The sequence below is a fragment of the Caloenas nicobarica genome, chromosome 7, assembly GCF_036013445.1.
Source record: "Caloenas nicobarica isolate bCalNic1 chromosome 7, bCalNic1.hap1, whole genome shotgun sequence".
Lineage (NCBI taxonomy): Eukaryota > Metazoa > Chordata > Aves > Columbiformes > Columbidae > Caloenas > Caloenas nicobarica.
In genome coordinates, this window is record NC_088251.1 from 20,739,981 (window position 1) to 20,757,786 (window position 17,806).

The 17,806-nt window shown below is 36.9% G+C and overlaps 1 protein-coding gene across 5 annotated transcripts in view; it reads right to left on the reverse strand.

Moving 5' to 3' along the window:
* PLCE1 (phospholipase C epsilon 1) overlaps nt 1-17,806 on the reverse strand; it is a 161,117-nt gene that overhangs the window by 75,180 nt on the left and 68,131 nt on the right. For 4 of the 5 annotated variants that reach the window (XM_065639444.1, XM_065639446.1, XM_065639445.1 and 1 more), the window contains exon 3: nt 15,475-15,760. In XM_065639444.1, coding sequence (XP_065495516.1) covers nt 15,475-15,760 — 286 coding nt within the window. Of the gene's footprint in view, nt 1-5,036; nt 5,108-15,474; nt 15,761-17,806 lie in introns of those variants that run through there. The other variant, XM_065639448.1, reaches the window with a different exon arrangement.

Here is a 17,806-nt window from a genome sequence, read left to right on the forward strand (position 1 = left end):
AAATTATTCCACACTTGAATAGTGAGACCCGGAGGAAGAGATATAGATCAGAAATGCATAACTTTAGGTCAATAAAGTGAGAATTGAGAGTAGACTTCACTGTAGCAAATTTGTAAGCATCTCTAACAGGGGAAATATGTCAGTTTTTAAATACTTTAACCCAGCAGAAAGAAGGTATAGCAAGAACAAACAGTTGGTCCTTGATGACAGACAAACTCAAACTAGAAATAAGTCACCCCCCTTTGTGAGTGTCACTGACCACTGGAAAAAGCTGTGCACACGGATGATAGTTCTAAGGCATCCTCCGAAGGCTGTACAGTAGCACTGCTGCCTTTCAACTGCTGAGCGTAAAATATTATGACAATTGGGTTTAAGTAAATGACATCTTAAAAGGATGTCAGACTACAGTTAGTGATCTCCATTGACACCGGGCTTTGCATTTCTATAAGCTGTCTTACTTTCGCAAACTACATGCTCTTATTGCCCTCCTGTCTTAAAATTTGATGTGCCATTGTCCATGCAATTGCTAATGGGGTTTTTTGGGTTGTTGTTGTTTTGGTGTTGGTTGAGGTATTTTGTGGGTTTTGTTATTGTTTTTTAATCTCAAGCTTTCCCTTTCCTGTAAGACCTCTTTCTGAAATTAGTCCTGCTCTATTCAGTCACGTTGCATTTATTTTCTCACTACCTTTGCTGCCTTTGTCCTGCTAGTGATGCCAGCCAACACCACCTGTGTCCATTTTCTTCAAGTGACACAAGAAGTCCTTCAGTTTAACCAGACCCATCTGTCAAATCCCTCTTCTATCACAATACCTATAGTGAGGTGTTTGCTGTTTGGATCCATTTATTGTTCCACTCCCAGCAGACACAAAGTACTTACTTTCTCCTGTACTGTGGTAATTATTATTTATCTAAATGTTATCATGTACCTCCCGAACTTTTCTCCATAGAAAGTGCACAAAGTTGGACAGTCAGCAATGAAAAGACTGAGAGGACTATTCCATGGCTTTTACATACAACTTATTTATTTTTGCCTCCCAGTAAAACAACAAACATTACCACAACATGGCGTATTTAACCAACAAAGAGCTTGTGATGCACTGTGACCAATAAGTGCTTTTTTGCAGGCTGCTTCTCACCAGTCCTCCCATGCTGACATAAAAAGTTATATAATCTTCTGCCCAATCGAATCAGACAACTGTTACTTTCGTGACTCCATTTTTTTTTAATTGTAGCTATTACTGAAAAAATGAAATATTAAAATACTAACATTCTACCATCATTAAACTGCTTGTTAAAGCAGTTGTAACTTCCATCCATTGTGGCAGCCAAAAAGTAACAGAACAAGGGCAATTTTGTTTCCCCTTTTAAAAAATGTAGTGAGTTTCCAAACCATGCAAATATTGCGGTTTTGTTTTGTGACACCCAGCGTGCTTGCAGTTCTTCAACTTTCAATCATATGAGAAAGAGATCAAATATGCAGGAACGTAGCCTGGAAGAGCCTGCTGTAAGTCAAAATGTAAATGAAAAACTACAGCTTTCAGGCTTTTTACATGGCTTACAGAAAACATGAAGAAATTAGGCTTTTAAAAGATATAACAGTTTATACATAAAAATAAATATTTTTTTAAAGAATGTATTCTTGTAAAAGTCAGTATGTTGAATGCTGAATCTCTACACAAAATTTTGGATACAATTATTTTATATTTGTGTGAGAAAAACATTTATGAATTTATATTGAGTTTATCCAAATGTTTTGGACAATCACTTGATAGCTTTTGCAAAAATTATATTCTCAAAATAAAAAGTATCAACTTTTCATTCTGAAGTTGTTGGTTTTTTTTTTTAAATCATAATTCCACAAAGACAAAACAAGACTATTTTAGTTTTGAGAGCAAATAGAAATCCTAGTTATAGACACAGTTCTAATTGTATCTGTGCATACAGGAATTTAGAATATATTTTAGTTTTTCCTTGTTGTCTTTTTAAAAGCAATTCACTCTATATATGGTTATAGAAAATTCTTGAAGTTTTTTCCTCCCAAACGCTAAGCTTGCACACAAAATCCCTCCACTATCTTTGAGACAAGCAGTACCTGAAGCCAGCACCTCTTTTGTGTTCCACTCACCTATTTGAATGGTTTGTTGACAGCTTTTAGCATGTTTTATATTCACAAATCCTTTACCTACAAGGCAGACAAGAACTATGTGATTTCTTTTGATCCTTTCCACTTCATGGCAGTTACAGAACAGAATATTACTAAGGTCTGAAACCTAGAAGAAAATTCTACTTCTAATGTTCATTTTCTCTCTCAAATTGAAGACACTATTAAACTTAAAAAACCCCTTATTTTATGGTACTTTAATGTATGACACTACAAATAAGTTCATAAAACATTAACTCTTCTCACTCAAGAAAGTGCCTACACTGACACAAAACCAGAACTAATTACTATGATGTAACTCCTCTCAGCCAATATGGCAAAAGCATTCTTTTCTGACCACACTACACATTTTTTGATCTTTTAATGTTCAAATTAGTTACCATACCGTTTTCTTAGCTTGAATTATTAATGCCATAATGGTTATTTATTCATTCACTGATAAAAATGAAATTTTTAAGAACTCTAAAAAGATCTATCAAGTCTTCAACCTACAAATTCCAGCATGACCTCGTGCAGCTCAGGATGGGTGAGTACATGAAAATAACCTTAGACATTTGGCACATTATGCCCTCCTGAGATTTGCAGAAGTTGCAATACAGTTCCAGTAGCTGCAGTTCCATACCTGGAGGTAGTGGGAAATGGTAGTATTATCTGCAAATATTCTACAGAACAAAGTATGGTCAAAAAAAACCCCATGTAGTTTAATGGTTATAGCTATTCCTAAAGCTATTTTCAGGATCAGGGCCTGAAGACTAACAGTGTTTTCAATCTGAATTCTTCTGAATTCCAATCTGAAACTTCTGGAAACTTGTTAGAAGAGCAATTTATTTGAAAAAAATCTTATAAGAATGTTTATACATATTTATGTTACTTCAATCCCTACTTCACTTTAATAAGGAAATATCCATGGTAAAAGAAATCTTTGTTCAATTTCTTTGCAGAGCTTTGCAATGTAATTCTGAACAAGCAAAGACAGGTGAAAAGTTGAGATCAAATCTTCTCCAAACCTAACAGTAACATATTAAAAGGCATTCAAAACTATAGATTCTCCAGATCAAGATTTCTTTTTCTCCCACAAAGAAAAATGCTCTCAGAAGATACCCTTTCTGCCTGCAGCAATATGGTTAAGTCAAAAAGTATGTATCTGTGCTTTGCTCCAAAATATCAGAGGAAAGAGAAATTGAAATGGTCATTGAGGAAGGGAGAGCAGAGACCTAATACAACAGCATCAGACCTATCCCCTTTCTAGAAGATCTGAACATTTTATAAGGAAAGCTTAAAACATGTATGAAATCTGTCGTACCAAGTCCATGGAAAATGAAGGATAAAATATTTAATTGCTGTGCAAAAACCTTAAAATTAATCACAAGGACCAATTAAAGGTACTTTGCGCATTACATCATATTTCTAGTTCTTTTATTCTTGTCTGGTATTTTGCAGGCAAAATATTTTCCATTTGCACTTGATAAATCTCACCGGTAATTTACTTACTTCAGAATTATTAAAATGTGTAGTAATGCATTTTTATGCATAACTATCTCCAAAGTGAACACTTAGACATTAGAAAACTATGTCAATATGAAGCTCCTTAAAAAAAACCTAAACGAATTATGCTGTAACAAAAATTCTGATATCAGCTTATTTTTATACAAAATGCTTGCATCATTCTACCTCAAATCAAAGCTAAAACCATCACAAATCAGTGATCAAAGGCAGGGTCTGAGCTGAATTCATAATTTTAATATTTCTGAAATTAACTAACATAATTTTCTGTCCATTTCTTGTAATCCGACTAGGTATCATATATTCATTATCACTGACTGAATAAAGGGATTTAAGAACCCCACTATTTTGCAATTAATACAGATAAACTTAATATTAGGGCTTTTTTTTGCTTTGCTGTCTAAGTCTCTGAGGTGAAAATAAAGGTGTTGACAACCAATACAATCTTTCTACTGCAATGGGATACCATCTCTGAATGCTGAGTCTTTGTCATAGTCTTTAGCTAACAGCCAGATTAGGGAAACTGGAGGGTTAGCAGATGAAAGACATTCCTTTCACAGAGCAAAATTTTATGAACATTAATTCAAGTTACACTTCTCAGTTTACAAAAAAAAAAAAAAAGTAAATACAGATGTTTCTTTATGACAATTTAGTAACAAAACATTTCTTTTACATGCTGCTATGCACTCATGTCGTTCAGAGGGGAGGAAAAAAAAATCAAACGACTTAAGCATCCAAAAAACACAAACTGGTTACAATTTATAAACTTGTATACTGAAGATTCAAAACCAAAAGCTTGCTAAAGAAAAAAAAAGCAGAAGTGGATTTACATTCAAAAACATGTTACTACCTTGTAGCATTTCAGTAATATATAAACTTTAGGGAAGAAAAAAAATTACCTAGTTCTATTACTTTTTAAAACTTTCATTATATCTGACATTCATATTTTGTCCAGCATTTTCTGTAAGTCACTTATTTTTGCAGAATAAGAAACAAAGTCTCAAATCATAATTTGATATCGAAATAGCCGCAATGTGAACTGAATAAATGCAAAGTATACTTAAATTACTTATAAATATTTATATTCCATTCCATTTCCAACAAGTTTAAATACAAAATACAGACTTAAGACTGAGAGAGGGCTTTAAATTTCTACTGTTTATATTAAATCCCTACTTAATTTTCCACCTAGCAATAGCTTTAAGTGTCTTTAAAGCATCGTTATTAAATGCAGACTTTATAGATCCAACATTAGATTAGAAACCTGCTACCCAATCTACTTCTAACTCTGGAAATAAAGCTATCACTTTGTTCTAACCACCTACAGATAATCAGAACTGCGTACTATGAGCCATAGAAATGCAAATCTTACCAGCAATCGTGTCTTCCATTGAATCTTAGACTCCTCCTAAAATGCCAGAACAGCAGGTACTCCCAAAAAGTCTGCTCGCTGCACTTGTCCAAACTAACAGTCAGGCAACAGCTGCTCAGTTTAAAGCTACAAACTGTGGCAAAATGCATAACTGACATGCCTTGTGTAAGCCATGAAGAAGACGTGCATTTGGCTGGCTCGCTGAAAGGTCAGGTTACCCACCTCCCCAGATAAAAGTTGAAACACTGGGATTCGAATGGAAGGAAGTTTAGAAATTAAGGACGAGCATACATCCTGCTAAGACTAAAAGCATTTGATTTTGACAGCAGAGTTACAAACAAGACTGATTTAAATTCTGCTGGATTTTTGTCTTTAAATATATTAAGAAATAAGCTAGCCTAGACCCAAGATTTTGTACAAGTTATATTTATATCAGTGTTGTTTAAACAGGCCAAAAGCAATAAACCAAGTTAGTTTTGTTTTAGGAAACTTCAGCTGAAGCATTACAAAAACCGCAACATGGGTTTCTTTATTAGCAAATGCCCTACCTTTACAGCTATTCTGCACTCTACTCTAGAGTCTCTAATAAAAGGCAATAGCATTAGCTTTTATGGGACAAAAGGCTATGACTTAGGCAACAATCCAAAAACGTTTCTTTGAGAGGCAAAGAAGAAGAAAACCTTCCCGAGGCTTCCAGAAGTGTGATTAACTGTAAAGACATTACAAACAGAGGGACTTAAAAAGACAGCACAGCCTTTCAGGCTGCATCTATGTTAATGAACTACATAGACACCAAAACTCTGCCTTGATCCCAGCAGCTGTTAATATCAGGCTCTGGCATTTTTATCACTTCTTTTCTTCATTCTAACCTTAGCCTTGTCTACTCACAGTTTAGATCACTATTACAAGCAGCAGGACTACATCAGTGAAAAGTTAGTTATGAAATTTGCTTGAGTACACAAGGCTGAAAAACAAAACACTGCCCCAAGAAACCTTTCTCCATTTCCCCAGGAAGCCTGAGAACACGATCTGTGCAGAACTGGAATGTGAGCAGTACACTTAGAGTCACTTTGTTTATACGGTGAATATACGTCTTGTCTGAAAAACCTCTACCGGAGGAACCATCGTGGAATCTGGCCAACGCACCATTATTCCTTCATTGACAATACTAGCATATTCTTTCCTAATTGGAAGAATGACAATTTAGTGCTGTTCCCAACTTCCAGCTGAAAACTGGCATGCTTAAGATTTCTGAAGAATTCCTGTTAAATATGACAATATAAGGACCACCACGGTATCAATTTTATTAACGCTACCTCCTTACAAAACCACAAAATAATACATTAAACATTTCTGATCAGTACAGGGTCCATATTAAAGAATTTCTCACTAATTATAAAGGCAAATATTTGAAAATCTAAAGGGAAAATTGAGAATGTTTTTGATTCTATGAAGAAAATTGTACAGTATGTCTTAGAATTTAATTTTTAAAAAAGTGCCTGGTTATAAATAAAAGAGTATTATCCTATAAAAGTTGAATTTCTTCTGTTTCCTAGAAACAAAACTTCAAGGGAATCTTTAGAGATGACTCGAGTCATCTTGAGGTCCTCAGATTTTTTATTTTGGCTTCTGATTGACATGCTAACATAAACATACCAAAATGTTCCATTCTACACTTTAAAAGTTCCCATGAACATTACTTTTACAAGGCCCGTTCAAACAAATATTTAGACTTTTAAAACAATAAACAACGATAAGCAGCTTAGAGATTAACTATCTGCACTTTGAAACCTTTTTTTTCCTCCTGAAGACTAATTACTCTTCATAAAAAAAAAATAAGTTTGATTTTAAAACTAACATCACTTTGCACAAACTTCTCATCTCTCAAGGACATTCTTCTTTCCCTTCCTCACAACAAAGCTCTAATAGCAGAGTCAGATTCATTCTACGAGTTTAAACTCTTTTTTTTCTGCTGGTGGAAACAATAGCCATAGACTACCAACAAAAATATTGCTGTAAGTAGAGGCTCAGCTACACAAGGTAAGGGATCATCAGTGTACCAAACTGCCACATAATCCTATTGGAACTAAAATCTATATAAGCCCATCTGAAACTCAGTTCTGTTTCTTGATTGCTTAGCTCTGTTAGGATATCTGGATCATATTATATAAATATGTCCCTTTCTGTACCATGAGTATGATACCTCTGCTGCCCAAAAGGAGCAATTTTACAGATAAAAATATTTTAAATTTTTTTACTTAGATTACCTAGTTAACTTCAATCTACTGCCTGGATTAATTAGGTATCTTTTCATCTTGCAGCAATATACCTTACTGCACTCAGAAAGAGAACTGCAAGGATGAGACAAGCTCTGCTGGCAGAGCTCAATTCCTGGTGCCTACAATGAATTAAACATGCTGGATTAAAGGAAGCCTTGATCTGTGCTTCCTGCCATGTCACTCTTAATTCTGCCCCTGACCAGGTGATCTGCAATTGTTCCTGGTCCTCCTGACCCACGTCCTGGATCTAACCACGTAGCACAAGATCCTTGGTTTCCTGATTCACACCCTTGCTTCAGGCTACACTATCTACTTACTGTCTATCTCCTGGATTTGATTTCTTTGCCTAGAGTTCATTGCCTGACCCATCTTCTTACCTTAGATTCTCAACCTGAGACACATTTCATATTTTCATGTCTTAATCTCAGCTCATTTGTCTTTATCCCTTACTCCAGCTGGTCTTAAACTTTGGGTACAAACACACACAGACCAGCTAAATCACGTTTGGCTTCCTAAATGCGTACATAAATCTTGTTATTGCCCACGACTTTGACATATAGCTGTCAGAAAATTGCCCCAGCTTCAGGGATCCTGGAATTTCCCCAATATTGTAACAATAAGCCTTGTGCAAAGGGTACAAGAAAGGGAAGTGGGAAAAAATCACAGACTTGGTCCTGTTTGCTAGCTAATCTTTGCTGATGGCAAAGTCTCATAACAGAAAAAGGGTAACCTCTGACTGCTGAGGGATGAATGAAGTAGGTTTTCTTAAGGTCAATATAGTCTGTCTCCATATTTATGACAAATCAGCTTCCTTCCGTTCTTGGTCAAAAACTGTTGTCTGTTTAACAAGATCTGAGTGAGCTGTCTCTGGAAGGTGAAAAGTGAACAAGGATGTAGTCTGATTTATATCACTTAAGAAAGTGGCATCAGTCTTTAATAGCTTTGAAAGATGCTAAAGTGAAAAGAATACCGACACACAATGTTTGCAAGTCTGCTCCATCCTCAGACACCTTTTCACTTCATTTTTATTTTTCTTAGATTACAAAGCCATAGCTATCCTTGTAAGGGGGGAGGGAGAGGCAGAGAAGGAAGGGTATAAGTTTCTTTCCAACAATGACTCTTGATACAAAGCACAAACATTTTCACATACTCTAGTTCCGTCTTTAGGATTGAAAAAAAAAAAAAAGCAAAACTTTTTTTTCCACATTCTGCATAAAAATGTCAGCACCACATAAACTGTGACAATGACTGAGTCTTCAAATAAGATTCCAGTGAAAGCCCTGGCCCGTTCACAGCTATGAACAAACTTCTGTAACAATCAATTTGTGAGAAACAGAACAGGCTGAGAAGCAGGATTTCCTTTCTAGGGGAAGAAATCTGGTTTCAATCCAAATCCCATTGAAAGACATTCTCATAACTTCTTACTAATCAGAAATTTTGAGTCACATACAGAGGTGCTAACAGTGCAGCTGAAATGTCTTCAGTATTCATAAGTGAAAATTAAGTTCTCTGTAGTAACAAAGATGCTGACAAGGATGTGAATGTCACTGACCAGCTGTGGGAACTCCAGGCATCTGTGTTTCCCGGGAGTCCACTCTCAGACTGTCCCTGTGCTACCGGGACCCGAATCACAGCTCCTCAGTCGGGAGCCTCACATCCCTGTGAGCCATCTGAGAGCAGGGCTTGCAGGCTCGCTGCTCCAGACCAGAGAGATAAGTCTCCTACAGAGCAAGCCCTACATGAGTAAAGACTCTCAGTCCCAGATCCACATGACTGGGAATTCTGGCTTTGGAGGTCTAGTATGTTTGCCAGCTTCCTCTGGAACTTACCACACTGGCAGCTGATCTGCCTGCAAGACCATCCTAGCCCTGGGGACTCAGAGCATCCATAGCTACTGAACAAAAGCTTAGAACAGTGTTTCCTGGAGCTGGACTAGTTGTGACTGTAAGGTTTGCAGCTCAGGTCACTAAATAACTCCTGAAGGACTGAACTCGAAGAACTCACAATGTGCATAGTGCTAGGGAGACATAAAACCAGGAGCCTATCCCAGCATTAGGGACTCTGTGTTTGCAGAATACCTATATCTGGGGCAGATACTCCATAAAATCCCTAACTACAGCACATACAAGGGTTTTGAAAAGTCTTCCTTTTAAATAATGAAGGACACTCCCCATTAAAGTAATGGGCTCCTCTTTAAACAGATTATGCAAGAGAGTGCTGAACTTTATCTCCAGGAATTGCAAACATTTTGAAAGAAAAGTAGTGGAATGTTGTCTGGTCCAGAAGAGGTCCTGCAAACATAAATCCAACAGCCCTTGAGATCTTTTCAAGACTGGCTGATACAGACTGGTTTTAATAAACAAATTCACTTCCACTTTTGAAGCTTTTTAAGAACTGTCTTGAAAATCATTCCAAGTGCAGGAATAATTACTCTTGGAGTTGACAGCCATTTAAATTGTGTCCACAGTTTCATGTCTGTACTGAAGTTTAACTTGTAGCGAAGCTGAGGAATGGTTTTACCTGGTGGAAGACACACATCTACTTGACATGGACCTTGATATCATGTTACATATGTCTTTGGCACAAGACTGGATATACTGCAATACAATCTATACGTGGGATGCCCTGTAGAGCAATTCAGAAATCATGAAGTGTGGAATTCAGCAGTCCACCCACTCTATGATGCCAGTGCATCAGCTTTTTACAGCTTTCAAGACTGAAGTTATTGGTCTGAGCTGTAACTTTCTAAATAGCTTGTGACTTTCTTACCAGAAGAACTTCATTCTTCCTCATGTTGGTGTAACTAGTGATAACACAAGTGCACAAAATAGATTTTTTTTTAATTGGTCAGAGAAAAGCAAGAGTTTTGAGTACTTTCCCTGAGAGTCTCTCACCTCTGTAAAAAGCATCTAATCCCAGCCTGAATAGTAAATGTACATACACCATGTTCCATGTGCTATGAGGGCTTTCAAGTGACTAGATGAGAGGGTAGGAGAAGAGGTTTATGCTCTGCTGGCTCTTTTAACTGTTTTGGACAAGGTTTGACAGTAAGTCGTTATGTTCTAGACAAAAAATAGGGACACTTTTGTATATTTTCACAATTAAAGAACCAAACGAACAGTAAAAAGCTTGTGTGAGTGAAGCACTTTGGTGCAATTCTGAGTACCACTGAGTTAAAAAAAAAAGGGGGACTAAAATGTGGTTCCTGCGAAGCTGAAAGGCACGAGGAGAAGCAACAAGGCTTTATACCTGCTGTCCAGTCACATGCCCATTAAGTAATATTTTACAGTTCATAGTCACATGTCTAACTACATGACTACATTGAGCCTATAAATGAACTCCATAATAAACCACTCATGATTAGCTAACGTATGATAATTATTTTTACAATACCTTCCAGGTTCAGATGGAAATTGATTCTTAAGAGAGCTATGACTCTCACCGAAAAAATAGTGTAGGTGTGTTACTCAACTTTTCCCTTCAGTACAGTCACACATTTGTTAGTTTTTACTCCCTCCAGCGTGACACATTTCTGTGACAGCACAAGAACTTCGGGAAGAACAGGGTAGATAGACAATATTTCCCAACCCTGAAAAGAAGGCTTGACCAAGCTGTTTCCTAATTTGGAACAGAAAGAACTATACTTAGTTTTAAAAAATGTTTTAAAAGCCAGTAAACCGAAGCCTTTAATTTTATGTTTACTTGGAAGATAACTCTTTTGAGCTAAACCTTGTTTCATATACATTGTTAAAAGACCTTTTTCTTCAAAATCATTTGTCACTGGTAATTTTAGACTAAGATGCATATACAATCCCCCTAACTCCCAAACATTTTACAAAATTAAACTATTAACCTGATAATCCATATTTTTTAATAAAATAAAAATAATCCTCTTCCACTTAAAAACATAATTGCATAATACCTGCAAAAAGGTAATGATACGTTTAATTAAAATACATGACAATGTATACAGGCATGAAAAACTAAAATACTAATCACATCATGTTTTAAACACAAAGTAATTTGTCTTTGTAATAGGTAAATATTTGGAACTGAAATCCATCATACATATACAAATCTCTAAGGCAATTTAGAGATCTCTAACTTAGGACATGATTTGACAAAATGAAGCTCTCAGTGGCAATACTAGGCCAAGGTGAGTTCATAGCTTATTGTTCCCGTCTTTTACAGGATTTTTTGAAGTGAAATCAGTTTCTAGAAACATATGAAGGAGAGAGAGGTGATGAAAGTTGATGCTGGGAATGCCACTTACCATCAGTTCAGAGCCTCAGATGTGTAAACTTTTGTTCTAATATGCAAAAGTATTTGGCATTGTCTAACACTGTAAGTAGTAACATGCAATATAGCAAGTCTTCGATAGCACCTTCATGCAGCACATCTTTACAAAATAAAGATCTGTTGAACTGGATCCACCACAAAGAATATTTTACTATAATTATTTCATGATCATTAACCACTTCTTTCAGCTTTTATTTACAAGGGGTTTAGGCATTACAAAATTTATAGGACAAATTTCTGAGTGGCAGAACAGTAACTAGATAGTTCAAGGATTCTTTAATTCATGTTTACATAACAATGCAATTACTTTTGAAGATATATTAAAATAAATATATAATATTTTGTTTTCATAATGCATTCTAGTTCCACCTATATCAGTCCTATTGGTGTTCACATTTTCATCTGTTTGTGGTTCCTTTTATTTATTCCAAGTAATCAATATAATTGCTACCTTTGGGCATCCCTACCTCTGTATAGTGAAGTATGGTGCAATGATGCTCATACGACCTCCACCTCAGCCTAGTGTCACCACGAAAAAGAGTCATATTCTGAAGCATTATTATCTGGGGCTGCCTAGACTGTTTTCAAACCAACCACTATAGGGGATTTCCCTGCATCAGGAGAATACCCCAGTGCAGGTCTGCATGAGTAAGCAACAGGTCAAGTGTCTCTACACTGCACTATCCTGCACAAACCAGGCGTTTATGATTTCCTTCTTTCAGAAAGAAACGAACATCACATCAGCGCCCACTTGAACTTCCATCAGGACCTTCATGCTTGGACCTTCGGTTGGATTATGATATCTTCCTACATTGCAAATCCTTTCTCAAGTAGAATTTTAAATGAAAACCTGTAAGAATGTTCTACTACAAAAAAAAAAAAAAAAAAAAACAACAAAGATCTGAGAATCCATGCTTTAAAATTTTATGGGAGCAAGCCAACACTTGAAAAACCTGTCTTGTTTCTTCTTACTGTGTTTCACAAATTGTGACATTTGCTATTCTTGATCAAAACACTAAAAACAAAATCAGAGAAGGGGTCTTCCCTCTGTTCTTCAACAGGCTGAGCAACATGAAGAAACACTTCCCAAAAAGATATAATGCTAATTTCCTGTTGCTGATATTAATTCAGGGCAGTGCACAGCGCTGACACTCCTACATGGGCACTCACAACCTCTGACTGTCAAAGCAAACATTTGTTTTCATCTCCCTGGTCTCCCTGTAATATATGATGCTCTTAACTTAGATACGCTGCTCTCTTATTTGAAACAGTTTTGTAGGGTCAGGATAAAATGCACAGCACTTTGAACCATTTCTGGAGAGCTATAAAGCACAAGTGGGGATGGAAATATCGCCTTCACTATCGTACTGGTTTTGGCTGAGTCAGAGTTAATTTTCTTCATAGTAGCTCGCATGGTGCTATGTTTTGGATTTGTGACCAAAACAGTGTTGATAACACAGGGATGTTTTAGTTACTGCTGGACAGTGCTTACACAGTGTCAGGACTTTTCTGGTTCCCATGCTGCTCTGCCAGCAAGTGGGCTGGGGGAGCAGAGAAGTTGGGAAGAGTCACAGACAGGACAGCTGACCCCAACTGACCAAGGGATGTTCCACACCATACAACATCATGCTCAGCATATAAAGCTGGGGGAAAGAGAAGGAAGGGTGTATATTCAGAGTTATTGCATTTGTCTTCCCAAGCAACCATTACGTGTGATGGAGCCCTGCTTTCCTGGACAGGGCTAAACACCTGCCTGCCGGTGGGAAGCAGCGAATGAATTCCTTGTTTTGCTTTGTTTGTGCATGTGGCTTTTGCTTTATCTATTAAACTGTCCATGAATTTTCGCACCGATTCACTCCCCCATCCCACTGCAGCAGATTAAGAGAGCAGCAGCATGGTACCTAGCTGCCTACCAGAGTTAAACCACGGCAACTATTAAACCACACCAGAATCAGTATACTCCCTTTTCAATGCCTTCAAACAACTACTAAGTGAAGCGTTCCAATAACATGCTGTATCCTGTGATAAATCCTCCACTGCATTTGACGACAGAGTTGTTATCCACGTCAATTAAAAGTTCTCAGGTTTAGATGAGATTAGCTTACGGTTGAAGTTAAATCCAGCAGTAAGAGAGGATGCTGGACAGATGAAAATAACCTTTTAAATCAATCTGCACGGACATTATGATTTTCTTTCTTAAAATTATACACCCATTCATGATAACTGCAGCCCTGAATTCAGAATACTGTTGGGTTCCTTGCTAATGCTAATGTCTCAGTTAATAACATCGCCAAGTAACACTCTGTAAATGGTTTTAGAGATGATGCTGTTACTGGTATCTTTGTCGTTTCTCAGCTATATTAATCCACTCTGATATACCTGAACATGAATCTTCCACATCCAGAACACTTTAGTATCCTAAAGCTGCAGCACACCTCTTCCTCAATAGAGACTACAGTAAATCAAATCTCTACAATCCGCACAGGTTGCAAATCAAGTTCAAGATCTTGGCCTTTTCTTTAAGTCCGTGCTTGGGCTCAGAATACAACAACAGAAGCATACATCATATAATACGGGCATTGCAGAGATCCCTAAATTAGTGCAAAGTGTGCTGGTACACAGAGCACACACGTGCCGTCACTAGCTCAGGCTCTGTAAAAAGATACAGCCATATTAGCACATCGGTGAGCCTCAGCTAATTACTGCTGCTGCTTCCAGTTTCAGAACTCAGTCAGAGCAGCAGCTCTATGGTGACAGTCACCAGCTGGGCTTTGGGGCACTGCAGCAACGTGCCCCAGGGGAGGCTGACATTTGTACTCAGGGGACAGAGCATCCTTAAGAGTCCAATCAGGTCTGGGGCATCAAAACCCTGTGCTCTCTCCTTCCATTCTGCAGGAAGAAGGTCTACCATATTGTACCACCAAGTACACGATTCAGTTCTTTCAACCTTGCTTTCCAGAGCTGCTGCAGGAATATGTTTATTTTTCTAAAGCACTCATCCCCCCGGAACAAATGAAAATAAAATAAAAAGGGAAAACCCTACCAAAACAGGACACTGGGTTGTACACATCTCTGTCCCTCACAGACGATGAAGTCAGTGAAGCTCAGTACTGCTGCTCAGCATGCTGCTGAAATTCACTCGGATGCTACAGCTTGCCATCTGTACCTGTTGTTCTTGTACCATTTTAGTGCCTTTGTCCTGTTTAACTTCCAAAACTGACCAAACAAAATCATATAAATTCTTATTGAACACTAAGATGATCAGCATGGAAAGTTCGTATATAGCATCCACCCTCCAATAAGCATTTTCCAAACAAACAATACCCATATTATTTGAAACGATCCAATACTAGGAAAGATGATGGATCTGGGAGAAGACCAACAATAAATCAGTAATGAATTGTACATAGTTATCACACAGTGCTATAGTGACAGTTGGTTGTCTAATGCAACTATAATAACCACATAGATTGTATACTCCTTCCTGAAGTCCTGATCCAAGTCAGTCCATAAGCAGGAGCACTTGGTAAATAACAAATACTAAATAAAAGAACAATAGCTAAGGCATTAACTTTGGATGCAGACAGAAACATTTCTAACACAGAAAAAAAAAAAAAAAGTGTCTGTTCTGTAATAAGAATCTTTTCAGTTTTGCATGCATTTTTCCTTCATTAAATAGAGCTAGTCATTACAATACATATTGATTCCAAAGGAAAAAATCTTTGAAGACATGAAAAACTTTTTAGCTGTTAACTACACATATGAGTATATGAACTACAGAACATTATATAGTATTACATATTTTTCAATACACCCTATACTTAAAGTGGACAGGGTTCAAAAAATTAAATCTTCATTACCTTTAAGCATTGTTCTTCCAGTTGATCCTCCAAAGATATTTAAAAGACCACTTCTTGCTCCTAATGATGTAGTTGCTTCTAGTAAAGCACCAGTTATATAGTTAGAGAGTGCAGTCCTCTGTAAAGTGGCACGATATTGACAGTAAGCACCTGTTACACATGGTTTTACACAAAAACCATCACCTTTGCACATACAGTCTGTATCAAACGTTGGGAGCTTTCTCAGAAGATGAGGAAAATATTCAAAAATATCTTCTGCTCCTTCTTCTCTCACTGTATTGAAGATCTGTGAAAAATACAAAGGCATGAACTGTTAGTTTGTTTGCTTAAGATAAGAAACTGAACAACAAAAATTCCTAACTAGCATGATGTCTGGTAAAGTTCAACAGCCTCTGCAAGAAGGCACTATGTTAAAACTCCGCACTTATGCATTAAACCTGAAATACATATCAATCCAAAAACTGATTTCTGAAGATTTTGAGTTGGGTTCCCAAGCAGGCTTTTTAAATAAGATGGCATTCTGGCTTTCAATCTATGATTAAAAGCATTCTAATGAAAACCAGTTTTAAGGATCACCTTTAGATTTAAAAAGGCCACATCATTACATCCAGTCAACATTTAAAATAAAGAATATACACAAAATCATTTATAAGACTATTAAATCTACTGTCGTTTCAGTGAAGTCCTACAGATATCAGCAGCAGAAAAACAGATCTACTAAGGGTTCGTGATTTTTCTTGTGGAGTAGGGCGGGTTTTTGCAAACAGAAGTGGTTTTAATCACTGTGAGCAATCTTTCAAAGTGTTCTGGTGTCACGTTCATTGCATTACTTCCAGCCTATGCACAGGTCCTCTATCTAATATTGGTTTAGCACAAATATTGGAAAAAGAGGACTAACACAGTAATGAACTTCAGTCTGTGGCTTAGCAACTAAGTAATGTTTGCTTATTTAAAAGTCTAATGATCAAAGCAAGAATCTGCTAGAAATCTTTTCATTTAGTATACAAGGAGAGACTTTACTCTTTGCATTCTTGTATGCTGACTTACCGATTAACATTAATAATTTGTTTTGATGATCTGTGCTTTGTAATTACAAAGCATAAACTACCAAACTAAAAATTAACATAGAGAAAAGTCATTATAACTATTACCAGGACAGGTGCTGAGACCATTTTCACAAGAAATAAGCTGATGACTTAATGACTGGTTTTTGTGATTAATGGCTTGTTTCTTGTTGACATCCTACCCCACATATAAACAAAATACAACCATCTATCAACGTGGCAGAAATTACATCCAGTTCCACGATGCAAGCACACATGTGTTTGGTCAAACGATAAGAAACTGTTTGCACAGCCTGTGCACACCACATGTCAGAGGTACCGGCACCTTCACCCCACACAGGATACAGCACCATGGAGGGAAGCGGCTCCTGGCACAGGGACCTGCACACGCAGCCACTTCTGCCCCGAGACCTGCATCTACCCTGCCACGTGACTGAGGAGGGTTCAAATGCTCCATTCCCACAAGGTATCTCATCCTTGCAAACAGAAGTTGCGAACAACGATATCATGCTTTCACCCAGGTCAAGGAATTGAGAATAGCAGAAGCTTTGATTCAGCTACTAAATTCAAAATTTGGCAAAATTTTTTATTTATTTTTTGCCACAAACCAGAAAATCAAATACAATACAATATTTATTGAAGTATGTATTTCTTAGCTTTAACTTTTGTATTAATAATTTCTTGAGGGAAACAGTAAGATTCTATTTTAAAATATAATAATAAACACAATTATCTAGTAATGTAACTCAATTATTTCAAAAAGAGCAATGACATTTATTAACATAAAAAAAAACTTTCACATGTTGACTGTAACTTATATAACACAATTCCACTAGAAATACAGCTTCTGTGATTCATTACACAGTGAAATGCTGTGATATCTTCCCCTTCCCTCAAATTTTCCAAAGTCGATTTGGTCTGAAGCTTCTAGAAATATTAAGCCTTTACTCAAACCTCTTTATCTTCTCAGGTATACAGCAGTTTTATGGACTTGCGGATTCTCAGTAAGAACACTGCTCATCTCCACCATTATTCAGAAAGAAAATCCACTCTTAAAGGGCACATTACATGGATAGAACACCTTTTAATCAGGTGTCTGCAAGGAACAGTGGGATGTGCACATGTATCACCTTTCCAAAAGGTGTACTGTAAAACAGTAAACCTGCCTTACACTTGGATTATGAGAATTGTCACGTGCAGCACACTTAATCAGCCTTCTTAGCTTGTTTTAAAAAATATTTAGTTAATGAAAATAATTTAATTTCTCA